This window comes from Perissodus microlepis, chromosome 13, assembly GCF_051167445.1.
Source record: "Perissodus microlepis isolate ML-2025 ecotype Zambia chromosome 13, ASM5116744v1, whole genome shotgun sequence".
NCBI lineage: Eukaryota > Metazoa > Chordata > Actinopteri > Cichliformes > Cichlidae > Perissodus > Perissodus microlepis.
The window spans coordinates 27,290,070-27,317,272 of record NC_140473.1 but is presented as its reverse complement, the minus strand read 5'-3'; the positions used below and the strand labels follow the sequence as shown (position 1 = coordinate 27,317,272).

The following is a 27,203-nucleotide window of genomic DNA, read 5'->3' as shown; positions in this document are numbered from 1 at the left end:
CATGTCAGTTCATGAGCAGTAAACAGACATAGGGCTTTGTAAAAAATATTTTACAAACCCTAACCCTAATATAAATATATTACAAATGCTTCTTTTTCAACAATTTTGTATATTTCTAATTCTGATTTATATTTTGATTTCTGAATAAAATTATATACATTACACTTTTCTGCTTTGTAAATTCTTTGATGTACCAACTGTATTATAAATAAAATATATAATAAAATAAACTGCACCAACCTCTAAACATTTGATCCATTCCAAATATACTCTACTACTTCTTACACGCTCTACCCTGTGAGCACCGACAAAGTATACAACAACTGAAACTGAGTTTCAGTTTCTCATCTTAACTATAATGGGACACGCCTCTTTTCCTCTGTTTGTAGTTTGCTTCTTTCTAGTTTTATATTTATTTAGCATTGAGAAACTTTCTCTATGTATTGTCAAAGTGAGCATGAAAGGCTAATTAAAAGTATGTAGCCCTCCTCTAAAAAAACTGACAGACTTAACAAAGTCTGTGAAGCTGGATTTAAGAAATAAGTGCTTAAAGTTTTTAGAACATGTTTAGCCACATCTTGTATATATAAATATGTACAGTGCTCAGCATAAATGAGTACAGCCCACTACATTTGTCAGAAAACCTTTAGTTTCCTTGCAGAATCAGCATTTTCTATGAGATACTGTACTACAAAATACTCCCACAAATGCGGGCCATTGATTGCAAGAAAGATTTGTTTATTTGCACACACAAAAAAGTGATTTTCCTAACAAATTCATTCAAGCCCATGTCACAAAAATGAGTACACCCCAATTATAGTCTTAGATGAAAAAAAGTCACATTTAAGACTAGAAAATTCGAATTAACAGGCATTCAACCACAGGTGAGTCTAATGATTCACTTAAGAGGTGTCCAGCAGACAGGTGACAATAAAAGGGCATTACTTAACAAAGAAAAGCCCTTCCCATTTCATGCAGTCAGCAATGGCTCCACATGGAAGAGAAATGTCACAAAATCTGAGAAAGGAAATCATTTCTTTACACAAAAGAGGTGAGACAAAGATCACTGTTTTTGGAACTAATGGTTTCAAAACTGTATGGTGTCGTAAAGGTTAGGATTTCAAAGACAAATGCATGGTGCCTACATGGTGGTGTCAGGGTCCTTATGTGGGCCTGCATGAGTGCTGCTGGTGTTGGGGAGCTGCACTTCATTGATGGTATCATGAACTCTACAATGTGCTGCTCTGTACTGAAGTATATATATATATATATATATATATATATATATATATATATATACATACATACATACATACATGATTTTTATAATAATTTTTATAATTAGCTTATTCACGTTCAGTTCTTTACAGTTATGTTCTATGATCCATTAGCTACTCCAACATAATGTTTGTATGTTTGTATAATCAATATAAACTTCTATCATGTTATTTGATGTGACTTTATTAGATGGTGTCACAATTAGACAATATCAGTATAGTTAAAGGTACTCAGGTGCTTGTGGTTAGCTAACCACTGTTAGAATTTATTTATATCTTTAAGGATATATATCTTATAATGTATATTACACATTTGTTTTATTCTTCACAATACTCAGCTGTGTGCAGCAGAATAGTTTTGGATGTAGACTGTGACACTCTGATAAGAGCCTGTAACAGACACAAGACTATGACCCTCTCTCAGCAATGTAGTAGGGGGTTGTGATACCTACAGGAAAACAGGGCTATAAATTCAGGTGTTAGGGAATGCTCTCTTTCCATTCTGTTTCTATGACCCGCAATCAAAGTATTTACTACTTGGGTGTGATGCTCTTTTGTCCGTTTGGGTCTCCTGAACGAGGAAAGAGACATGGCAGCCATTTTTAACTTGAACCTTTAACTGCTTAATAAATTTAAGACAATGCAATTTGAGCATATTTGTCCTCTCTCTTATAAAATTAAACCAACAAACTGGCGCACCAACGTGGGGCTCGATTGGATAGCAAAGAAGAGATTTGGTACATTGGAATCTGTACTGGGGGTGAGTGATGAGTCTGGTTGATCACTCGCGATCCCAAAAAAATTAAGGCATGCACACTGGTTGTCATTTAAAAAATGTTTTTCTAATTTGGCTAAAGTAATTCTGTCGTGATCAATCGGTATGGAACTAAGAAATTATTGGAAATCAATCTCTTTATGAATTTTAAATCTCCTAACTATAAAAGTTGTAAAGTTTCAAGTTAAAAAATACATATGTGTATAACAATTTTTGTTTTTTCATTGCACTTCCATATTGATATCAACATTCAGTCGAGGCATGAATTGTTGTATAACAATTTTTATGTTTTCATTGCACCTCTGTATTGTTATCAAAGTCCAGTCGAGTAATGAATTGTTGTATGACAATTTTTATGTTTTCATTGCACCTCTGTATTGGTATCAAAGTCCAGTCGAGGCATGAGTTAAGTCCAGTCAAGTCATTGTCATTCCAACCATGTGCAGTGGTACAGCACACAGTGGAACGAGACAACGTTCCTCCAAGACCATGGTGCTACATATGACATATAACAGACAATCAGCACAGGACTACATAAAGTGCAATGTGCAAAAATTGCAAAAAAAACAAAACAAAACAAAGACAGTGCAACACCAAACAGAACACAACGATACAGACACAAGACAGTGCAGGCAAAACAGTGAGGCCCCAATGAGCTGTTGCGCCTCCTCTCTGTATGCTGACTCATCGTTCTTGCTGTCCTGTCATTGTCAAACTTCATGATGTGGTTCGAACTGTACATTGCTGCACAGTTGTGAGTCAGCAGAGTGAGCAGCAGTAGGCTGCGCACACAGCCCTGAGGGGCTCCAGTGCTCAGTGTGGTGGTGTTTGAGATGCAGTTAACGATTTGGACTGTTTGAGGTCGCTCCATCAGAAAGTCCAGGATCCAGGTGCAGAGGGAGGTTTTAAGGCCCAGCAGACTCAGTTTTCTAATCAGGAGCTGAGGAATGATTCTATTGAATGCTGAATAGAATAGAATAGAATAGAATAGAATAGAATAGAATAGAAAACTTTATTTGTCAATTCCTTCAAATGTACTTGCCATACAAAGGAATTGAAATTACGTTTCACACTGTCCCATGCGTATACATTGACAACAATAAAGTGCAGATGCACAACAAAAAACAGCCCTAACAATAAGGTAATATTGAATAGGGACCTAAAAATAAATAAAATAAAGTGTTCCAACAGTGTTCTCTGGAAAATAGTATACTAGTCTACTATATAATAATATAAATAATGCTAAAAGAAATACTAAAAATATGTAGCAGCAGGTGTGTGCAATTGCAATGCAGAGGTAGTTGTTTCCAGTCAGGAATGTTTTCCAGTTTTTGGTTCAGAGAGTGTTTTCTTGTTGGAGAGTGTGGGGGGGTGGGGGTGGGGTGGGAGGGGTAGAGTCCAGTCTGTCTTCCTATACTTCTGCCAATCTGGTGATTCTGCTGGCTAGGAGCCGGGAGGGAAGAGAGTTCAGCAGTCTCACAGCCTGGTGGATGAAGCTGTTGGTGAGCCTGGTAGTGCGGGAGCGGAGACTTCTGTATCTCTTTCCAGAGGGCAGGAGGCTGAACAGACAGTGCGCGGGGTGGGTTGCATCGTTGACAATTGTGATGGCTTTGCGGGTGAGGCGAGTGGTGTAGATGTCTTGTAGATGTCTTGCAGGGAGGGGAGTGGTACACCAACTATCCTGAACTTAAGTCTATGAGCAGCATTCGTACATATGTGTCTTTATTGTCCAGGTGGGTGAGGGCAAGATGTAGGGTGGAGGTGATGATGTCATCTGTTGACTGGTTTGGGTGATAGGTGAACTGCAGTGGGTCCAGTGTGGGTGGCAGCTGGGTCTGAAACATCTGGAAGCACTTCATCATGATGGGTGTGAGTATAATGGGACAGTAGTCATTGAGGCAGGACACTGGGGACTTATTTGGCACAGGAATGATGGTTGTGGACTTGAGGCACGTTGGGACGACAGCAGTGATCAGGGAGAGGTTGAAGATGTCAGTGAGGACATCTGTCAGCTGGTCTGTGCAGTCTCTGAGCACTTTCCCAGGGATGTTATCTGGACCAGCAGCTTTTTGTGGGTTAACTCTGCAAAGAGTTTTCCTCACATCAGGTCAGACACAGAACCTGGTTGTTGTGAGGGGGGGGGGGACTTCCTTACCAACATATCATTCTGAGCGTCAAACCGTGCATAGAAGTAGTTCAGTGCATGTGGTAGGGAGGGAGAAATTCACAAGATCGCACGAGATTTCAAACTGGAGTTATAAGAGGCAGACGACTACACACACACCACGTGTATGCTATTGCTATTTATTGTGGTGTAACCTGTCAAGGACAAAAACGTACAGAAAATTCTTCATCAAGCCTAGAAATCATAGCTTTCCTACTTTTGCTAAACCTGGATTGGTGGCGTGGTGGTTACAACAAGAAGGTCCTGGGTTCAAATCCACAATCTCGCTAGTGGTTTCTTTCTGGGAATTCTGGTTTCCTCCCACAGTTAAAAGTCATGCAGTCATAAGAGTTAGGTTAGGTTAATTGGTGATTCTAAATTACCTGTGAGTGCAGATGGTTGTTTGTCTCTATGTGAAAGACAGGTGAGCAGTCCAGGGTGTACCCTGCCTCTTACCCTATCACTTCAGGGTTATGCCCCAGCCCCCCTGCAACCCGGATAAAGATAGGAGGATGGCAGTTGTTGTAGATCCATTCAGTTTTTATGTTAACCAGACTCTAGAGTCTAGACTTTGTTGAACATTATGTAATATGAAGACAACATGTAGTATTTAAATGACCAAGTAGTACTGGGGTAAAAGCTATTGAATAGTGTTGAAATAAAATGACAAAATTGTGAAGGATTAAAATATTCCGAGAGCTCAACTTTAGCTCATCTAAACATGTTTCAATTGCGTTTTATCAACACAAAATGCACAGGTTTATGGAATATGAATAAGTTGTGTTGATTTAACTAAGTTGTTTAAGTTTCTGCCAAAGCAAAACAGTTGTGTGCAACCAATGTCCACTATTGAATTAAGTAAATCTAACATGGCCTTTTTTTCAGAGCAGATTTGTTCTTATGTACTGTCAGTGTATGAGGCATATTATCTCTTGACCTACAATATTGCTTTGCTGCAATTTTTCTTTGCTTGCTCATCTGGGATGAGATGCCTAAGGATACCTTGTGCCACATTTGGAGATGCCAAAGTCATATGACACAACATTATGATTTCATCCCATTTTATGGGATTCATTTTTGCAAGCACTTCTCTCTTTATTAACAGAAAACTGCTTCTGCTGCCCAGTTCCACATCCTCTGTTTGGAAACTAAGACGCTGTGACCACACAAACAACTTTACATGAACTCTATGAAAACTTTGGCATGTACCAAACTTTGTGTCTAACAAGTAAATTATTGTCATGAAGGGGTCATTCCATGAAAAATCAGCCAGTCTCCTGACTTACTCTTTCAGAATCACCTCATTTCTTTCCATAAGAATTTTAGAATATTTTACAAAGGCAACATTTTTAACATTAATAAATTCATTGAAATAAAGAACAAAAACATCAAAAAAGAATCACACTCTATTAAAAACTGCTGCCACTCCAAGTGTCAAAAATACAATCCTTTGTGTTTCAGGCTCAAATTTCAGACATTTTGAAAAACATCTTCTGGACCTAAGATTGTTATGATAAATGTGATATGCATATGCTAGGCAGTTTGAACATGCTGAAGTATGTTCAGAACTCAAATGCTCAGTTCTTACCTGCACTAATTCCTATCACCCCCTTCCTTATGTAACCATACTGGCTCCCAGTCAAGTTCTGCATCTCTATAAAATCCTTCTCCTCACCTTAATATCCCTACATGCTCTTTCTCCCCAGTATTTACCTAATCTTTTCCTCCCCTAAACTCTATTCTTTTCTTTTTTCATGTTACATGCAAATTGCATGTTATAGTATTCATATTTATTCACATAGTACTCAAGGTTTTGCCCTTTAATTACATAGATAGTGTATTTTTTTTTTTTACTCGGAAATCTTGTTGTTAGTTTTTTTTTTTTTAACTAAATGTAACTAAATGTATACCAAACATTCTAACTTGTAGCACTCTAATGTCTCAAAACACAGTACAAATTCACACACTGTACTGTGCTGTCACATTTGTCATGGAAATTTAATTATCAAAGTCTGTAGACGTGGTTAGCAGTAGTCAACCCCTTTGAACTTATGTCACTGTAGGTTAACATTCATCTGTAGGTTTAATTTTTGAAACAACTTGTCTGTGGTGTTGTTGGTGTGTCTGACCAGAATAACAGATTATAAACTTTTAAGGAGCATATGGTTCCAGTGGTATTGATGCTATAATCATTGATGTCAGACTAAAGTGTGTGTCCAAGCTCAGACCCAGGTGATATTCAGTTTATAAATGGAGGAAAAAATGATTTCCAAATTTGGAATTTGTGAAAGCATCAGTCCAGAGAACGCATCTCAACTGTTCAAGAGTCCAATGGCAGTCTGCTCGATACCACCATATGTGATGCTTTGGATTTTGCGTTGTGATGTAAGGCTTGGAATTAGCTACTCAGCCATGGAAACCCATTCCATGAAGCTCTCTTTACACTGTTCTTGAGCAATGGTCACAAGAAGTGTAGCAACTGACTCTGCATAATGTGGGTGACTGCACATTATGCGTCTCAGCATCTGCTGACCCCACTTTGTGATTTTACATAGAACTGAATGATTTGCATAGGGGAGTGAATACTTCTGGCAGTATAGTTTCTATAATTACTGTAAATTTCAATAACAATGTGCTTATTATTTTACATCTGATAAGAAATACCATGTTTCACCACATGGGGATGCTGTCCCTCTAGAATTTCCAATCCGTCCCTCTTTGAGCTTCTCTGCCATAAAGGAAGTCTTATCTCCTTTGACAATACAAACACAAAATACTGTGGTTATTGAGACAACAATTTGTAAAAATTTTATATATTTTTCAGTGTGTTGCAATAGTCCCAAGGTTTGAGTTAAGCTGCATCATCTGACTTTTTCCACTCAGTTACAGATATGACATATGTATGTTTTTTTAATGGTACAAGCCAGTTAATGTAATTTTGGCATCTGACTAGGATGTCTCCTGGGTGAGACCTTTTGGACACGTTTTACTGGAAGGAGACTCTGAGGCAAACTGGAGAGATTACATCTCTTGATTGAGTTAATGAGGAGTTAGTGCCCCCTCTTCTAATGGAAGAACTAGAAGAGGTTGCTGTGGAGAGGGGGGGCTGGCAGCTCTGCTTTGACTGCTGCCCCCGCAATGAGGACAGAGAATTAATGGATGAATCTACTTCTACTTCTAGCTTTGGTGTGGTTATATTTTTATTTAATTGGTCTTTATTTGTTATATTGTTATTAATAATACTATTAATAAGGACATATATTTATCTAATATTTAAATAATAAGTTGATTCTTGATATCTTGACGTTAAACAACTCATCACAGCGCAAACATGGCTACGACAAATGGGACAAAAGAAGAGAGGGGAAAAGAAAACATGAAGCTCTTCTTTTTTGCAGTTCCCAAACATTCCTGGACCTTAAATGACCTTAATGGGAATTTTCCAATCAGCTCCTGTCAATGCAGGAAGTTGGCCATGGGAATCAGGACAAATGTATAAAAGTGCCCCTTCCTTAAACTATCTAGCATTTCTCATGTATCTTGATGCCTGTTTTGTCCATCGTTACTGTTCTGTCTTTCATGGGAAGAAATCAAGTCAGCTGGCCCAAAGTGTAACAACACAACACAGAAATACTTGGTGCTCAGATGACTCTGTTCTTTCTGCTTGTCTGCTGATTTAAATTTTATTACAAAAGCTCAGCAGATGTGTGGCGATGTGTTGCTTGAGATATTGAACAAACATCGACCTTCAGGTCTGGAAGTACCAATAACTCCATTTCCTTAAATGTCTATTCGAGACTGACTTCAAAAATGAATAAATTGCCTATGTTAAAATAACCAAATTTACATTAACGGAAAAAAAAACATATTTACAGCCACCATTCTACCATTTCTTGGATTTCTTTTACAACTCACAACACTGATTTTTTTTAAGGCTTAATATTTTAATTGTAGCTTTTGTTAGCATTTTTGCAGATGCAATGGAATTACCTGACAAATAATATGGCCTGCTGTGAGGGATAAAAGTGTGTGCTTCAGATTCTGTGAGTAAAATTCTAATTTCAGCGCTAATCAGCAGATATTGCTGTCTTCATGTTGCACCAGTACAGTTTATGAATGCAGGATGTTCCCAGCTCCAAATATGGCCGCCTATGGCTCTAAGAGAAAAAAAAAATCAACATGTCAAGCAACTCTGAGTCTTCAAAGACTCTGAGGCTGCAATTTGCATTCCTGGCTGAAAGCATCATGTGTGTCCTGTATATACAGTCTATGATGCTTTGTAGCAAACAGGTCTTAACTTTCCACATAATATCCTGCAGAACTAGTCCACATAGTTGCTGCATGAACACGAACAGTTTCTGGCTATTGTGGTTCCAAGCACAAACTCTAATGGTTTGCATATGTTGCATTTATTTTCAAAATGTATAAAGCATTCACATTATTCAAGTGTAATAATAAATATAAAACAAATTTAAATTGTCATTAACAGCATTGGTCACTGCTTAATACCCAACCTTTTTTGTGTGTGTGTCCAATGACATTACGAACAATTTGAAACAAAACACATCATATACATTATGCTAGACATAGTAGTAGTCCATGCTTAATTCTATGTGTGTTCATAGCTAAAATGACCATAATATAATGTACTAGAAACCCATCAGTATCATCCAGACTGTCATATTTTAGGAAATGCAAGAAATATTTGAGAAGAAATGATAAAAGACATGCTGGTATGAAAAGATAATCTACACGGTATCAAATGTGGCTGAAAACAGAGTGCAGTTCAAATGTGAAAAAAAATTAGCAAAATGTTTTTAAGCGGTTTTACAAAATCACATTGTAAATTTCCAGTGCAAAATGTTAAATAAGTCAGTCATAAGTCCAGCCAATAAGCCACAGAGTTTAGGCTCAGTCTACAGGTAACGTAGAAGTCTCCAATGTGTCCAGTGCTGGTACTTCCAAAGACATGAGGCTCAATTTTGTATTTCCTGGGCACACTCAAGGACTGTAAACCAGCAAGAACTATAAAAAACACTGCTCATGCAATATTTATGTGATACTGAAATGTAAATGTATTGTTTTAAAGTCTCATTTAATTCAAATGGCACCTAGTAAGAACGAAATTCAACTGATTATAGAGCAGGTGAGCTAGAATAAACATTTCTGCAAAAAAAAAATGTGAAGAAGTGACAGTGAAATAAACACAGTGTAAGTTTGTTATAAGTTTAAGTGAAATACCTGGCAAGCAGTTAAATGCACTAGCATTGGAGGAAATCTTCATCTCTATCTTAAGTTTATCGTCAATGATAGGCGACAAATTTTGGGAGTAAAATCTCAGAAAAATATATATTTAAGAGGTGTTTGCCTTTACATGAATGTGCCTCATGCCTTTTTCTTTGGGCTTTGAAATATAACAAATACGTCACAGTCAGGATTTTAGTGCATTTTTTAGCTTTTCCATTTGGGCCTTTTAAGGTCCTGAAACACATTAGTACTATTAAGGCAGCTGTGACTTGGACCAGATCTCTTCTAGCCTGTGCAAGCTGCTGTTAGTCAGGAGATAAAAATCACAAAGAGCATGTTTTTGAAAAGCTTTCAGATACAGTCACTGCTGCTGTTCTCAAAAAAGGCTTTATCAGCATGCTTGTGACTAAAGTCATGAATTAATTTGTGCCCAACTGAGTCACACCAGTAAATAAAGAAAAGAATAAGACATCTATGCTATACAGTGCAGACTCCCTCAATGGTGTCACCCAAACTGTGTTTTTTTTTTTTTCACCTTTTATGGCCTTTTTGGTGACTTCAGTCTCAGCATATAAACAGTGCAAGCTTCAGGTGCATGTTTGTTTCAGTTCAAGAAGAAGCCACAATCCAGTTATTCTTGATGGATTTAGCAATCTGTGTAGCACCACAACTCCAGACATTGCTGCCCAGTTGTTCAATCCCTAGTGCTGGGCGTTTACTCAGATGTTGGGTAAAGACCATCGTTTAAGTCATTAGGAGCCGTATAATGTTAGAAGGAAGAAGACAAAAGGAATTAGTCATCATTTGCATGATTCCTTAGATAAAATGAATCATGTTATGAAAGCTAAGGTGAACGGACTTATTCAGCTTTAGATTATCTTTTATGCATGTGTGTTTTTTTTCAGCAGGTTTGTAAATCTATTATCTATTATTTTATTTTTTTTCTAAACTGCGAGGTCATCTGCTCTAGTTCGGCTGCTCGTTCCGCTGGCTTTGCTGTATCTTCGCTTGTCCTTATGCAGCAGCACGTCTGGGCCACCATTTTGGATCTGAACACAGCCGACGTCCCTGCTCTCGGGGGTATAGCAGTTAGCATCGGGTCTCGGGTATCTCCCATCTTGGATCTGACCGTCATTGGTCTTCTGCCATCCATGCGAATAGCAGCTCATTTGGAGGAAGTTTACCTCTTCCACTGCGGCTGCCATTTTGTTCTGCTCGGTAGCCATGTTTTCAGAGTTTTGTTGGTTTGCTAGTCGGTGGTTGGGGAAGGGGAGGGGTAGGAAGTGTGTGGAGCCAGTCACGCACTGGTTGAAATCTGGAGGTGGTGTTGATGGTGGTGGAGGAGACAAAGAGAGCTGTCGGCTCAGAGAGGTGTTGGCTGCTTTGTTTGCTTTTGCAGAGCACAAGAATCGCCTGCAATAAACAGAGTGAACCAGTGGGAAAATGTAAGATTTCAAGTTATGCTGCCAACCACAACATACCGTGCTGCCTGCTGTGAACACTTCTTTAAGAATTCACTACCACAAAGTGGAAACCAATCCCTGTTTTCTTCATTCCATTTGTTCTAATGGTAAATTCCAGGAAGTACATCTGAATCACTGAAGGCTTAAAATTTTTATTGGAATCTCTTGAGGGAAATGAAATTTCGTGAGAAAGTTGTGTTGTTTAATTTTTCAAGACTTTAAAATCCATATGAATACGTCTCACTGTTGACCAAAAATCTGAATCATCAACAATCGTTATCTTTATCTCTTTCTTTAATCAGGTTTAGACTGAATACAGGAGAATAACCTGTGTCTAGTACCATATTAGGATATTATTACCACATTGCAGTATTTACTCTTACTCTTCAGAAAAAAAGCCACCTTTATTTTTTCATTTTTAGTGGCGTTTTAGTGGAGTTAGTGGAGTTTTGTCTAGTTAAAACTCCACTTTTTTCTGGCCACTTTGGGGGTCACAAAACAACAGATTAACACAGTCGTATAATAATATAATTTACATAATTTACCACTATTTTTGTTTGTGCAAACTGGCAACAAATTACATCTTTGTTAATGACTAAATGCTCAAATAGGTCTTAATAACTTTATCAACTTTAAGCTTCTTAAATAGGAAATAAACATAACAATCATTAAATAAAATCATTAATTAACTAAAAAATTATCATCAATTATCATCATAGTTCAAAAGAATATTCTGAATCTGTTGAATCTTTCGTCTATGTCGTCATGTAAAAACCTCAATCATGGCTTTTCTAACTAAAAAACTATACAATGAATTTCTGACCTGCAACAATGTTTCCATGCCAGGTGATGTAGTTCAAGCACACTGAGGACCAGAGAGACAGCTGACACGACCAACATGAACACTATAAAGACATTTTTTTCTGTAGGTCTGGAGACATAGCAGTTAACTGGATGTGGACATGGCCATGCCTAAAAGAGCAAAGGAACAAGAGAATTACTGTTATAGGCCCAAATATTGTGGATAACAGCAAAGAATGAAATCAAAATTATGTCTGATTTTTACCTTGCAGACGTACAGAGGATTGAGAAAGATTCCATACAGGAAGTACTGAAGACACAGAAACACCACCTGGATGGAAGGACAGTTTTTTTGTTGTTGTTTTTTTACAGGTAGACATCATGTTTTAGGCACAATACAAATACGAGTCCTTTAATGTTTACAAATCCTAAACTTTCATGAGCAATTTGGTCCAAACTCTGCAATACAATTTTTCATTAATTTACTTCTCTTGGCATTTCAGACCCACCTACAGCCTTTGGAGGACAGACACGAGCTTGAACTAGACAGATTTGAAATCTTGACCTGCTATCGAGTTATGTTTAAGTTAAAGGCAGAAATGGTGACATTTACCTCCATGATGCTGCGTATCAGTATACTCAGAACATATGTCTGCAGCAGCGCTCCCCTCAGGCGAATTCGACCTGCTGAGTGACTTTCATTTTTTTCATTTCCATCTTCTTCCCCTTTCCTCTCTTGTTTCTCTCCACCTCCACCTCCTCCTTCACCTCCTCCTGGGTCTTCTTCTCCCCCTCCCTCCTCTCTTCCCTCCTCCTCCCTGTTCCTTCTTTTCTCCTCTCTGCGGACAGTGTGCATAGCGTGGCCCATGTAGATCAGACTGGGAGTGGATACAAACACAATTTGGAGCACCTGGAAAGACATGAATATGATTTAAAATCAAAAGTAAAACAAAGTTATTTTCATCTGCAGCAGTGTGAGATATTTCTCAGTATGGACTCCCAGGACTTTATACTTTAAACAATTTAGGTGGGGAGAGAAACAACGAAACTCATCCAGAGCAGATCAGGCATCAGTGATTGAAAGTATGAAACGCAAGAGATGTGTCATTGTTCTGGCCCATTAGCCCAGTTATGTGTTTTCATGAACTTTAGAATCATATTTGATGTTGTAATTGGCTCTCCGTTATAATTGATTGCCATGTTTCTTAGTGTTTTAGTTCTTTGTTTCTCTCTTTCTTCCCCTTACTTCTGGTTTTAACTGATAATCTGTTCTTGCTTGTTCCTTGCTTTTAATTTTACTTCCTTGTGTCTAGTCATCCTGATTCATTTCAGCTGTCTCTTTTTACCCATTTTCCACATCCCCCATGTCTATATAGTTTCTAGTGAGTTTCCTTCTGTTGTCTGCTGTGTTTCTGGACTTTGTTATATTATGATCTGTTTTATTATCGGCCACAATAAAGGTTTTGCTCACTTCAAACCCGTCTCATTTGGAGAATGCATATGGATCCTATTTTCCTGCAGTCTTTGACAGAATGACTCAACTAGCAGTTGAGTGCTTGAACAGCAACAGGTGGCGCTCTCCTTTTTAAATAGGGCTTTTGAACTGAAGCTATGGCTCAGTCCTGAGTATTAGTCTGTACTCAGGGGGACAAACTGGGGCAGCTGCCACTGCAGGCTTTGCAGCCTGCTTGAACATATTACTTGAACATTTATTTTTTTAGGTTTACATAAAGGTTAGTGACTCAAAATTAAAAGATTAACTCACTAATCTGATATCTGCAAGAGTTTAACTTCCACCATTGAAGATTATTCATTTTCTAGGAAGCTGTTAAATTTAGGTCAGACTAATGCAGTAGAATGCAAAGATTTAAGCTTGATAGACCTGGAAATCTATGTCCTAGCCTACGTTGTAATTGGAAACTCAACCTTTCATACCATTCAAGTCTTTATGGCATGCATCAACCCAAAGTGTTGCCACATTTCTTGGGAAATGAGTTTCCGGTTTTTTTGGTTCTGAGATTTTGATAAGAGTTTTATTGTTTGATCTGAACTGCTGTTGTGGGGGGGGGGGGGGATTCATTTGCAGGGAGGCATTTATGAAGCAGCCCTTGCTCTCGGCTGCAAGCATAGATAATCTCAATGAATAGCCTGTATGACATGGAAACATTTCACTATAATTAATCCCTTGAGGACATCAAGTGACTGCAATTTATTTTTCACACTGCACTGAAATAAATGGAAGTAAATAGCTGTAAGGAAGGTGGCAAACCAATCTTAACACGTGATAGATTTAAAATTAAAATGCTTCTTTTTCTTCAACGACTGCAGGATACTGTAGCCTGAAATGTTTGATGAATGAACAGGGATGTACAGACACAGATACATTCCAACTGACTAATTAGAGTTCATATTGTGTTTACAGTTTTAGAAAATGTTTAAAAATCATCAACAGGTATAAAGAAGTTCTTTTGGTTGATGTGATAGAGTAACTCTAATATATTTCTAATAAAATGTCAAGCTTTAAGATGGATTGGCTGACTTCTTTATGATCTTTGATTTCAGTTGGTTAAAACAAAAAGATAATCTTTGACTGCCAATGCATTACCCAGTATCGTATGTGTGCTATGGGGAAGGCTCGGTCATAACAGACGTTCTCACAGCCTGGCTGTTCAGTGTCACAGTTAAAATCTTCCTGTTCATCTCCCCACGATGACTCGGCTGCTGTCCCGAGGACAAGGATTCGGAAGATAAACAGGATGGTCAGCCACACCTGTGGAGAAAAAACATGAAGCAATTATGACCTCCAGTCTTCTTCTTCTTCCAAAGATTAGAACAAAATCAGCATTAGCTCAGAGTAGGTTAATTGGATAAGTGTAATTTAAGTGTTACTATAATTATTTGTTTCTGCTGAATTGCTTCAATTAAAATATCCTTTAATCAAAGTCTAGACTGTGGACATTCCATTTTTACCCTTTTTAAAACAATAAAGGTATAAACAGCTCTTAAAGGTTACTCCAGCCCAGAGGGGAGGGCCACTATAATGAATGAAAATTGTTATTTTCATCTGCAGTTATTTGTGTTTGGTAGTATATTTATGTTATGGGAACTCATTTCCACCTCCATCCATGGAAAAGCAGGGAAAGCAATAGCAAGACCCTGCACAGAGCAGTGAGAACAATAGGTCAGTGATTTGGTCGGGTGCACCATGAAAGGAGGACTCGGAGTTTAGCTGGATTGTAAAGTGGCATTTAAATAGTTGGATGCCTTGACAACTTCTAACTGAGCCATCAGCTGGCTGGCAGTGAGAATAGCTGGTCTGCCAGTACTGACTTCATGGCCACCCTGAACTAAAGTTATTACACACTTTAGGAGCTGGTTATCTTTGTAGTACTTCTAAACAGATTTAAAAATGCCTTAGAAAAAGTACACAAAGTGCTGACTGATTGAATTGACCATTACAATTAGTTATTTAAGAAAGAATCTAAACTAGAAAACTGAGCCTTCTCACAAGTTCAGTGATATATAATGTTTATTGTTTTGTTTTTTTAAAACCAAGAGCGTCATCATTTCCTAAACCTAACCAAGCGAGTGAAAGAAAGATTTAAAAGAAACAGTCCCACAAAGAACGTGAATTCCAGTCCTCTTGACCTTGTGCCATGTCTAAATTTGTTATCTTGGTTTATAAATTGTGCTCCTGGATTCCTAAGCTTTGCCAACAGTTCTGTAAACAACTTACTTTGAGGACTACTACTACTTAGCTTCTCTGAAGAAAGAGGACGCACACAGTACATGCACACATTTTACAACAATGGACATGCATTGAAAACCAGAGGTTACTGCTATCGTTACAGTTGTAAGTAACATTAGTTCCATAAAATCTCTGAAAGTGAAGTTATTTGTTTTTGGTTTCTTTTAAGACTTGTTGAGTTGAGTTTCAAATGGTTAAACTAACAGATGTTTGTATGATGTTTCATTCTAGTGTTACAAGACTCTGAAACATAAACCACAAACCACGAGTCAGGATACACAAAATAAACAGGATGATTTAGAAATACATGAATGTTCTATTTTGAGTGTATATGTTTGTCTGTCATGAACAGAGGATGTCGGACCAGTCTTGTGTGTTAGTATGCAATGTGTGTGTACATATACATGTCTGTGTTTGCATGTTACCTTGCCGACAGAGGTAGAGTGCTCCTGTACTTCCTCCAGGAAGTTTCCCAGTAGGCTCCAGTCTGCCATGACTGATTACAACTCAGATTCCTTACTCACTGCTAAACTGTGAGCTGGGCAATATCCACCTGAACACACCAACAAAGAGCATGGGGAGGTTTGCATGAGTAACAGGTGGGTCACATGATGCATTCAACTAATTTTATAACAAAGTTTAATAAAAATCTATGAGGTACCAAGAATAATCCTCCCTGAATCAGACAGAATTTTATGTTTTCAATAGATTTTAGGACTTCCTACATTTATGGAGATGTAGCTTCTTTTTTATTACTTCATGAGAATGCTTTTCGACAAAAGCAGGGAATGTACAAGTGAGAAAATGTCTTTAGCTTAGAAAAAAGCATGAAAATCTATGAAATTAACATCAACTGTTAACATTTGTTTGGCACAATTTTTTAATCTTCCTTTAAAAAAACATTTCATCTTGTTTATAAATAGATTTTAGGGCTATGAATATGAAGAAATGTGAAACGCATAACTGAATGCCATGTAATGACTAAAATTATAGTATAACAGTGTTATATTCAATATATATATACATTTCCTTGTTCTGTATATAAAGCGGATTTAAAATATTTTTCAAAATATTTCAACTTAAATAATTCATCCAGGAGAAATACTGAGAATAGAATATCACTTTGTAGTGTTTTAATCTGGAGAGCTAAAAGACTTGAAATATTTCAGTGGAAGGTTTTGTCATGCATGTTATGGTCAGGTGGGCTGAATTAAACACATATCTCGAGAATAACTTGGGGCAATCTTTAAAAAAATGTTTTATATCTTTGTATGATATTCATTTGCACTTCTCATGAATTCGTGATTAACCACAAAACATTTAGAAATATGGGGTTATTCTTCTGGTATTATTTTCTTTCATTTGGGGATTGGGCAAACTGTGTTACTTAAAATATTTCACTGTGTGTGCTTCTCCTTGTTTTCTATTCATGGAGTATTAGTGCACCTTCTAAAATTCCAAATTTGGTGCAATTATTATCTTTTTTCCATGCTCTTGCTCAAAAAACCTTAGTTGATGAGTGGATAAACCATTGAGGAATAGACTGCCTGTTGCTGTGTGTGTGTGTGTGTGTGTGTGTGTGTGTGTGTGTGTGTGTGTGTGTGTGTGTGTGTGTGTGTGTGTGTGTGTGTGTGTGGCATGTTTACATATCTTTGTTGGGACCAAAAATTGGAATGTCACTGTACTTGTGGGACCACCAGCTGTTATGGCTACAAAATGCCCATCCCCAAGAGTTTGAAGGCATTTTTGAGACTCAAAATGTGGTTTTGTTGTTACAATTAGGTAAAGGTTAAGTTTAGGCAAAGGGTTAGGGTTAGCCATTAATTTTAGATGGTTAGGGTCAGGGTAAGCAGCTAGGGAAAGCATTATGTCAATTATATGTCCCCACTAAAATATGAGAACACGGCTGTGTGTGTGTGTGTGTGTGTGTGTGTGTGTGTGTGTGTGAGTGTGTGTGTGTGTGTGTGTGTGTGTGTATGTGTGTGTGTGTTATTCTATTATCTTGAACCTCTGAGCCTCCCTCCAGCCCGGCCACGACCCCATTAATAAAAATGTCTGTGCCCATGGTTTAGTTTAGCTTCACTCTCTGTTCCCACACTCCCCCTCCGCCTGTCGCTGGGGAAGGAAAACTAGAGATCTACTGTAAACACTGCTACCACACACACACACACACACACACACACACATCCAGTCTGTTCCTATGTTTGGTTGTGTCTGTACCAGTATGAATACAAATCTTCCTTCCCAGCAAACATGCCCCCTTGGGGCCAGTGTGGGCAGACCTGCATGTCCCACAGTGGGCAGTCCACTATGGGCCCCAGTGCCATGCCAATGCCTGTAGGGGACTAGGCATCTGGACCGAATGGTATGGAGCCCAGAAGTACACACATTCCATACCAGTACCAGGATCAAGAGTGTAGGACCCACATATGCCCCATGTTGCATTACTGTCACCAGCTGGTATGGAATGTTGATTAAAATCTGTGCTTCCTTTAAGCACTCCCTCGTTTACAATGTGCATCAATGCACAATGCTGGAGATTTTCACACCAGGCACCTGGCCTGACACAACCATCAGGTCTTATGTCTCTTGTGCTTCAACCAAGAATCTTTTGCTTGTTAATTACTCAAGTCTCCAAGTAATAGAGGCACTTACCCTTAAAGACAAAAACCAAAACCCTCAAATTCTTGGAATATGACCTGATATCTTTCACTTCTTGAGTTATTTTGCAGTATATCAATAAGAACCAGTTTAACTTCTATTTTACTGAGGTTTTGAATCAGTGACCTTCTCTCAGCCTCATTTAATCTTCTCCTCAACAGTCATTTATTCCTTCATGGTGATTCCTTATCATAAAGAATGTGCTAGCAAACAGGCCTGTTTGACCCCACAGTGGGCAGGTGTGGGTGAGCTGTGGGGCTGTATGGGCGCAGAGCAAACCTACATTTATCCCACTTGGGATTCAACTGGGTATGTTGGGGTTAAAAAAGTTAAATATTTCACATTACTTTTTACTTTTAAACTTTTTTAAAATACTTTTTTAAAAGTTTTGTTAACACCAAAACTCTGAGGAGATTTTTCAGTTATCGTTATTATCTAAATACATGTATGTGTAGATACATACATGACAAGATAATAAAAAGGAAACACAGACAAGGTAACTGATGATGACATACCTAGGTATTAGGATTATGGATTTTGATGTTACACAAAATGTGATTCTGATGAGTACCAGACTCTGTACAGACTTCCAAAACAGGGGGAACAATAAAGAGCATTTCTGGGTGGAGTGGGACTGCTTTACATGCCAAATTTCTCACCCTTCTGTCATTTGATTGATGTCATTTCTCGAACCAGTGGGCAAATGTCTCTGACTGTTTTTGTCCCTAACTTGGAACTCATATTAAACTTATATTAAAAGTCTATTTCAAACGTGTTGTTATGCAAGAAGCACTAATTTCAGATGAGAAACGAAGATGAACTTCTGACCAGAAAAAAAAGTTTAAAATCAGATTACAACTTTTTTGGCAACTTATTTATTAAATGCCCATCCCTTCCTGTTTTTGTAAAGCCCAGAAGCTTCAAACAAACCATGTGTGTGTGTCTCTGTGTTGTGTGTGTCTGTGTGCTCCCATTCATATCTTTCACAAGTGATCCCAGCATCATTAATAACAATATTACTTCCTTGTATAGACTTTCTCTTGACCTTTGCATGCATGTGTGTTTCTCTTTGTGTGTGTGTGAGAGAGAGAGACTGGGTGTGTATATGTGGAGTCAGTATTGTTCTGCATCCTGTCTTGATAATGGGCACACAGACACACAGACACACACAAACACACACACACATACAAAGGCCCCCTCTTTCTCGGGCTGGTTTACAATAATAAATGATGAATCATTGACATCGGTCAGACATGAGGATGTTTTCAATGCGATAATAAGCTGAATAGAAAGTATTAACAGGTCAACGTGATAAAATTCTGCCACATCCATCAACATCATGGGCGTTCATTTAGAGACAAACTAAATTCCAAACTCAAGTAACAAAAGAAGTTTAATTTGTTAATTATTTTAGAATTTACTCAAAGATTTCTCTATCTTTATGCACACTGGCATGCACACACACACACACCTTTTATCTGTGGCACTTCTTTGTGATCTTATTTAAGGTTTTGGGGTCTGAAAATGCTGTTTTGTGGTCATTTTTAGCACTGATGTGGTCATTATTAACACTGGAATGCATAAAAACAGAAAAAGATGCTTACACTTTTGATATTAAACTGATATTAACTAAAACTCTGCCACATACAGATACTTTACCTGATTTAGGATACAGAGAAAGGAAACTTCTAATCCAGTGATAGCCTGATGATTGTAGACTGAAGTTAAACTGATGGATGCTTTCTTCCTGTTGGTGAGGTGCTAGTAAGCCAGGCACTCCTCCTCTTCAGAGTTGATCCTCAGGACGTAGGAGCAGCAGATTTGACAGATGCACGTATTCAGATGATCTGTGATGAATGACGGCCACTCTCCAGCTGTGAGTGTGAGCGTTCCTGTTCAGCCTCAGTCACTGAATGTCAGCGTGAACTTGATGAACCCGACAAACTTCAGGACAGACAGGTTGAGACTGACACAAAGACGGATCGATGGAGAGAGTCAAGTTGATTCAGGGGAGTGAAAAAGGAGTCAATCCAGCAGTTTGGAGCAATTTGTGTCCAGAGAGATCTGAACTGAAATGAAATGTGTGTGAAGCTGTAGTTTATACCCCCCCTCTCTCTCCCTCTCTCTCTCACTCACTCTCTCCCCCTCTCCTCCTTCTACATCTCCAGAGGAAGTGGGCCTGGTGCCTCGCTGCCTGCTATTCAACTCTCAAATATAGGTGCATGTGTTTGTTTGTGGTGTTTGGCACTGAAGGAAGTCACATATTGTATTAAGACACAATAGCTAAAAGACCCAGTCCTGCATTCCTTCATGTCACTCTCTCGACATATATCTCTCCGCTTCTCTTAAGCTCTGGTAAGTGACTTAAGCTTAAAGTATAATTCCACAGGATTTATTATGGAATCTCTTTGGAAAACCGCTGGTTAGGTTCCTGCACTGAGACTCTTCCGAAGATAAACACAAACTGGTTTCAGTTTTTCTTTTTTGTGATTTCAGTGAATTACATTCATTTCATTTACTTATTTGTTTTTAATGGAAACTGAAATTTGCCAAATATAATCAAAAAGTAAAAGTGAACATCTTTGCTCAAAATAAAAAGTAGGCTAAGATGCAACATGTGACTTCAGTTCATGACCCCAGAATGACTGAAGGGTTAAAATGTTGGACAGAATTTTGCTTGGGGTTTTTTAATCAGCATGAAAACACTTTCTAGCAGCTGTGTCTTCTTTTCAGAGAACTTGTGATAGAATAAAAAGCACCATGGCTTCCTCCAGGCTCTTATCAGCGTGTCTTTTCCTCAGCATATCTAAAGCAGTGGTTATACCATGTGACACTTAAAACAATGTGGCGAACAACACTGCACAGCCAGAGGATATAAACGTTACACCAAATGTCATAAATTTTCAAGGTAATTTTCTTGTTTTGAACCAGCTGAACTGCGATTAAAAAATTAAGTGATGACATTTGGCTTCATTTCAGTGAATTCATTGAAGTTTTCTTAAATTTAGTGTGTGATATGCAAACACATAAATCCTCCACTAATTATGTAGTTTCACAGTTAGGGGATTTTCTTGAATGGAGTGGGTAGATAAAATAAGGTCTCTCGCTTTAAAATTACCAGATATTGTTCTAACATGCAACTCTGCTCACTGCTCACTTCATTAGGTACACCTGTTTAGCTGCTTGTTGATGCAAATACCTACACAGCCACTCAGAGCAATGAAGCGTGTGAACATGGTCCAGATGATCCTCTGTTCAAACAGATCATCAGAGTGAGGGAAAAAGGTCATTTAAATAACTTTCGATGTAGAATGCTTGTGATGCCATACAGGGAGGTCTGATGACCTGGGATAACTATTTCTACAGTCTGCAGAGAATGGTTAAAAAAAGAGGAAAGCAGCAGTTATCTGGGTTAGATAAGGAAGGCAACAGTACCTCTAGTAATCACTTGTTACAACCAAGGTATGCAGAAGAACATCTCTGAAAGCACAACACATCAAATTTTGAACCTTGGGCTACAGACCACAATGGGTGGCGGCCACGCCTGTCAGCTAAGAACAGGAGACTGAGGAAGTTATTACATGTAATATAACTGTAGTGTAGTTTGCTTAAAGGCTACTGCTACCGTTTTAATTCTTAAACAATTGAATATTTTATTTCCTTATTGCATTTACACTTCAAAAATTCTAAAAGTTGGAATAACTTGTGACACATTTTCAGCTGGAATCCAAAAACCTAGTTGCTGGCTTTTTGTCACATGAAGTAGAGTGATCATTTACTTCTGGGTTGTCCTAAGAAAAAAAAAAAAAATCTCCATGGGACAAAACAACAGATCCCTCAAAAACTTCCTGTAACGCATGATCTTTTCATCAAAGATCAACTTTTAATGCTTCACAAAGCATGCACACCCTTTGATATACAAAAACTCTTTATTTTGTTCCAAATAGCTTCAGTTCTGCAGATTTTTAAAATAATAAATAGAAAATTTCCTTGTTAAACTTTTTGAACTTGTTGATTTTTTGTTTATTTCCTTGTTTTTGCTCACATGTTTATTGAATAGGCGACCATATCTAACTAATCTAGAATACAATCATGCACATGTGACTGAGATTTCATACCATATTGATACTTTGGTATTGTTATGGATTTTCCGTGCATTGGGTAAACTAGATGAATTGCACGAGGTTAGTGTTCTTTGTCATTTATTTATGCACTAACTTATACCTTAACTTATAACCTACACCTGTTTTGCATCAGTTAAAAGTATGAATAATTCATTTAAGTGTCATCATAAATCAGATTAAGAAGCACTCTGAGAACACAAACCTCCACCATGGCAGCTCACTCTCTGCACACTATTTGCTTTTATGCAAATAGTTTTGTATTTTCTGTATATTCATTTTGCCTTCTTTGTTCTTTTTAAATGTAATTTAATAAGTTTAAGACGTGAAACAAATACATTTGAGCATAAATGTTTATTATTATTTTTTATTTATGTGCTTAGACAAATTTAAATGTTTAGCAATAGATACATAGTAGGGAAAATGGATTTGCTAAGTAAATAGCATAAGTTTATTTTGTTTTCCAAAAGAAATTAGTACTTTGTACATGTCTTCAAATTTTTATGCATTTAAATCGTGATGAAACCTGTTTCTGTAATGTACACAAAAAGTATCCAATGCCAACATGTTTGCCTCAGTCTGAAAACCTGTTTTCATTTTAAATAGCTCTGTATCCCTTTGACCTTGAGGTAAGTTTATTGACCTTGAAGTAGAGGTCAGAGGTTAAATCTAAGATGAATCATAGTTCCTAAGTTTCTAAAAGGTTTTCTGTCAATTTTCAACCAATAAGTCATCAAGCTGGCCGCGACGACCTTAGTGGATGTAAGGCAAGTTGTAATGGATTATTAACATGACCCCACTCTACACAATAAACTTTTATCAGAATCAATTCAAAACTTTTTTAGTTATTGTGTTCATGGGACAAAATGACATACATGCAAATGTAGCCAAAAACATGGTGGTGGTAAGAAACTTGCTGTGGAGTTGTGAGATGTGATACATGTTTGTGTCACCTTATTCATAAAGGAATTAAAAGAAAATTAAAAGAATTTAACTAAAAAGACAACTTCAAGCATAATTACACTCTTTTCCACTTTTGGTGCTTTGTCATTACTCACCCAACAAGCAGTTGTTTTCCTAAATTTTCTCACACAGAAAGTCGACTAATGTGAGGTCATCACAGTTTACCAAGTAAAAGTGATCACCTCACGTTAGCCTCTAGAGAAACAAGGATTTCTTCTTAGCTTGAAAAAGGAGATGTATATATTTAAGAAAAAGAAGAATATCTCTAAAGTGTCAAATTATATGTAGACATATGAAGAAGAGAAAATAATTAAAATGAAAAAAATCAAGACACTGATGCAGAAAATTTAAATTGAATTCCCGTATAGTCAATATTTGAGAAGGTATAAAAACTAGATAGGTGTTATTAGTGGTCCAAATAATGAATGTAGGCCTGTTTAAAACTGTAAAATGAACCAATAAACTCTCAGAGACTCAATGATGAAATGCAGAAAGAGTACAGGCAAACATTTACTTCCTATCATCATCTCCTCTCCTCCTCTTTAAATTGTGTCTGTATGTGTGGCTGTGTGTGAACTGCATATTGGTGTGTATCCATTTTGGAGTGTTTTGGATGCATCACACCTCTGCTATCTCTTAGCTAATGGGAACAACGATAACATACCTTCCATTAAAAGAACACACGCACACAGAAAAATGATGTTAACACTCTGGCTGACTGCTCCCGACTATTTTTAAGAAGCACTCCAGTGGTGTGGCAGCGCACACCGGGAGGTTGGGTTTATCTGAACCTCAGCACCTCCTCTGACAAACAGCTGACTGTCACACCCGAGAGAGAGGAAGCTCCAAGAGGGATGACAAAGTCGAGCAAAATGTTAACACAGTGCTGGAGCTACAGAGTTTTGTTATCGGAAAGGTCACACTGTGAACAGAAGCCTACAACAATCATTTCCAAAATCAAATATTTAAAAAAACTAAGTGCAATTCAACTAAAAATACTTTTTTTTTCTAATATGGCCAAACTTTTCAGATGAATTAATATTTAATTTCAAACACTTATCTTAACACTTGTGTCCTTATCTTAGTCTAGAAACACATGTGACTGTTAAGCTGCTTGCCGCCGTTATATGGGCTGATCAGACCAAGATGATCCAAGTTTGTTCCAGTTTTGTTCACATGATACTGTTCTTAGCTAAAAGCACACACTAAATATCTTATCTTTATCTTGAAGATTGTTTATGACATGATTGATATTTTGTGATTAACATTTGGAACTAATGATGACACCTACTACATAAAGAAGAATGGATCCATCTATGGTCTCATGACTCTCCCCCAGTTACAGTTCTGGCCCCTGGGCACAGTTTTTCTGCATGTAGACAGTTTGTGTTTATGTTTAAGATTAAATATTAGCACATCTACCTCCTGAATCCCATTCATTATTGCTCAGTGTGCTGGTAAGAGTATAAATTTAGTCGTAGGGTTTACACTTATCTATGAGGGCAGGTTGGTAGAAATAGTCTGTGTGGGACTGTTTGTTTCATTCACCATCCTGTTTTTTTATGTAATATGTGGATGCCTAGTGTACTGCTTCACACATTTGCCTGACAAGTGAAAGACACACAGCCTGCCCTCTGCTGGTCACAGTGTGGTACTACCTCATCACGCACAAGCTACATTTTATGTGTTCCTGTTGTATGGGCTCAAAATGTGGTCATAAATATTTTGTACTTGTAAAAAAGATTTGTATGTGTAAAAAAGATTTGTATGTGTAAAAAAGATTTGTGTGTGCGTAAAAAAGATTTGTATGTGTAAAAAGAATTTGTGTGTGCGTAAAAAAGATTTGTATGTGTAAAAAAGATTTGTATGTGTAAAAAAGATTTGTGTGTCCGTAAAAAAGATTTGTATGTGTAAAAAGAATTTGTGTGTGCGTAAAAAAGATTTGTATGTGTAAAAAAGATTTGTGTGTGCGTAAAAAAGATTTGTATGTGTAAAAAAGATTTGTGTGTGCGTAAAAAAGATTTGTGTGTGGACTTAGAAAAAAAAACCCTGCAAGTTACAAGTACGAATTTTGACCCTATTTTTCTTCCTTTCATCTGATTGGTCAATGTCATGTCAATCACAAATGTAACAATCCAATCAGAGAACAGATGGGTTTGGCTGTTGGAGGGGCGCTTTTTTTGAACTGCAGGTCTTTGAAGGGAATAAATGCCCTTTTACATGCCAACCCAGCGTTTTCCTTCATCACCACGAAGGAAAACAGTCTGTGGTCGTCCGAGTTTGGTGATTTTTGTGTCACAGGTCTACGTGTTTAATATAGGGACTTCCACAGCCTTTTCAACAGCGCTGCGGACCGCGGGGTGGGGGCGGGCAGTGTTTTGGAAATGACAGTCTTCATTACAAAGCTTTCTTCGTTATGAATTAGCATACATGTTTTTATTGAACATTTGAAGAACCAGCAAAAAAAACAGAAACTCTTGTAGAGGACATAAAGTCAGAGATAGAAAAGACAAGGAGCAGGTGCATCTAGTACAGGTAGAGCTGCTGCAAAAACCCACAGAGCCCAGCAGCCAGCGCAACAAATTCTGGATCCTTTGCTTTTAGTTAGCAGTTAGCATTAGCAGCACATCCTGCGTCTGATGTGAAAGGACTTTTATGCTGCGCACTGTGACTCACAGCAATGGTCCTGGGTCAGCCCTGACTTTGTGTTAAACTAATCCTAAAGTAATAATGGTATTTCTAACCACTGATATACCACAACTTTTTCCTTTCAACAGCTACTGAAAGTTAGGGGACCTAGCTGCTATCGGATATTTATATAGAGATCCTCCAGCTTCAAACTGTATCACCCTTCAAGGACCTGCAGTTCAAAAAAGCGCCCCTCCGACAGCCAAACCCATCTGTTCTCTGATTGGATTGTTACATTTGTGATTGACATGACATTGACCAATCAGATGAAAGGAAGAAAAATAGGGTCAAAATTCGTACTTGTAACTTGCAGGGGTTTTTTTTCTAAGTCCACACACAAATCTTTTTTACGCACACACAAATCTTTTTTACACACACAAATCTTTTTTACACATACAAATCTTTTTTACGCACACACAAATTCTTTTTACACATACAAATCTTTTTTACGCACACACAAATCTTTTTTACACATACAAATCTTTTTTACACATACAAATCTTTTTTACAAGTACAAAATATTTATGACCACATTTTGAGCCCATACTGTTGTGTTATAAACATTTTTGTCTGCTGTAAAAGTGAGGGCAGAGGTGTTACTAATGTAACTACTGATAGTGGTTTGAAAAGCTAAGCCAGCATGCAGTACCTGTGTTGTTATTGATGGCATTTAGATATAGAAGCACTAAAAAATGCAAATGCTTTACTTCACTTGGTGGTCTCAGTGCTACAGCACTGAGAAACTGAAGGGTACAGAGGCCAAACAGGGCAGAAAAGTCAGTGGTAGTAAAAAGTAACAGCTGGAGAACATTTTCTTTATTAATTAGGATAATTAGAATCGAGATTGTACACAAAGACCTTGTATCTTAAGTCCAGAGAAATTGTTTAATTATCTAATAATAAATAACTAAATAAAATATAATAAAGAATATAAATACATAAAAATATAATAAATATAAATAAAAATTTAAAACTAGATTATATAAAACATAAATCTATATTCATAAATACGTATAAATATAATTTGTGAAAAAAAACAGTGGCACTTTTTTTTTTTTTTTTTACTGAAATTTGTCAGCAGTGACTCTTTTTTTCCTGCATCTGTCAGTCACTGTTTAAAGTTGTCTGAACATGTTGCATGCCTTTAACTCATTATTCCTACCACAGAAGACAAGTGGGTTTTTATGTGTTTCTGAGGCTTGGGGGGTAGAGGGGTGGGGGTGACTCTGGACAGCTGGTCTTCTTTCTGTTCCTGCATCACTCCTCCTCCTCTTCTCCCCCTCTCTCTCTCTCCT

At 37.6% G+C, this 27,203-nt stretch overlaps 1 protein-coding gene across 1 annotated transcript; it reads right to left on the bottom strand.

Annotated features, from left to right (window-relative positions):
• Positions 1–8,608: 8,608 nt before the first annotated feature.
• LOC146375269 (gap junction alpha-5 protein-like) lies at positions 8,609–20,223 on the bottom strand. Its single transcript, XM_084949162.1, has 7 exons — positions 19,796–20,223; positions 15,901–16,028; positions 14,333–14,497; positions 12,341–12,637; positions 11,993–12,058; positions 11,750–11,898; positions 8,609–10,876 (listed from the first exon to the last, which is right to left on the bottom strand). Exons 2-7 carry the CDS (start codon positions 15,967–15,969, stop codon positions 10,408–10,410), a joined length of 1,215 nt encoding a protein of 404 aa, XP_084805288.1. The 5' UTR covers positions 15,970–16,028; positions 19,796–20,223; the 3' UTR covers positions 8,609–10,407.
• Between the last annotated feature and the right edge of the window lie 6,980 nt (positions 20,224–27,203).

Bases quoted from the DNA above. Each gene is read 5' to 3' on its own strand.
- LOC146375269 (XM_084949162.1), bottom strand. From the start codon at position 15,969: ATGGCAGACTGGAGCCTACTGGGAAACTTCCTGGAGGAAGTACAGGAG. The intron at 12,638-14,332 runs GTAATGCATTGG...ATGTCTTTCCAG, and splicing joins TAGCACACATACGATACTGG to GTGCTCCAAATTGTGTTTGT. The intron at 11,899-11,992 runs GTAAAAATCAGA...TTGCTCTTTTAG, and splicing joins ATCCTCTGTACGTCTGCAAG to GCATGGCCATGTCCACATCC.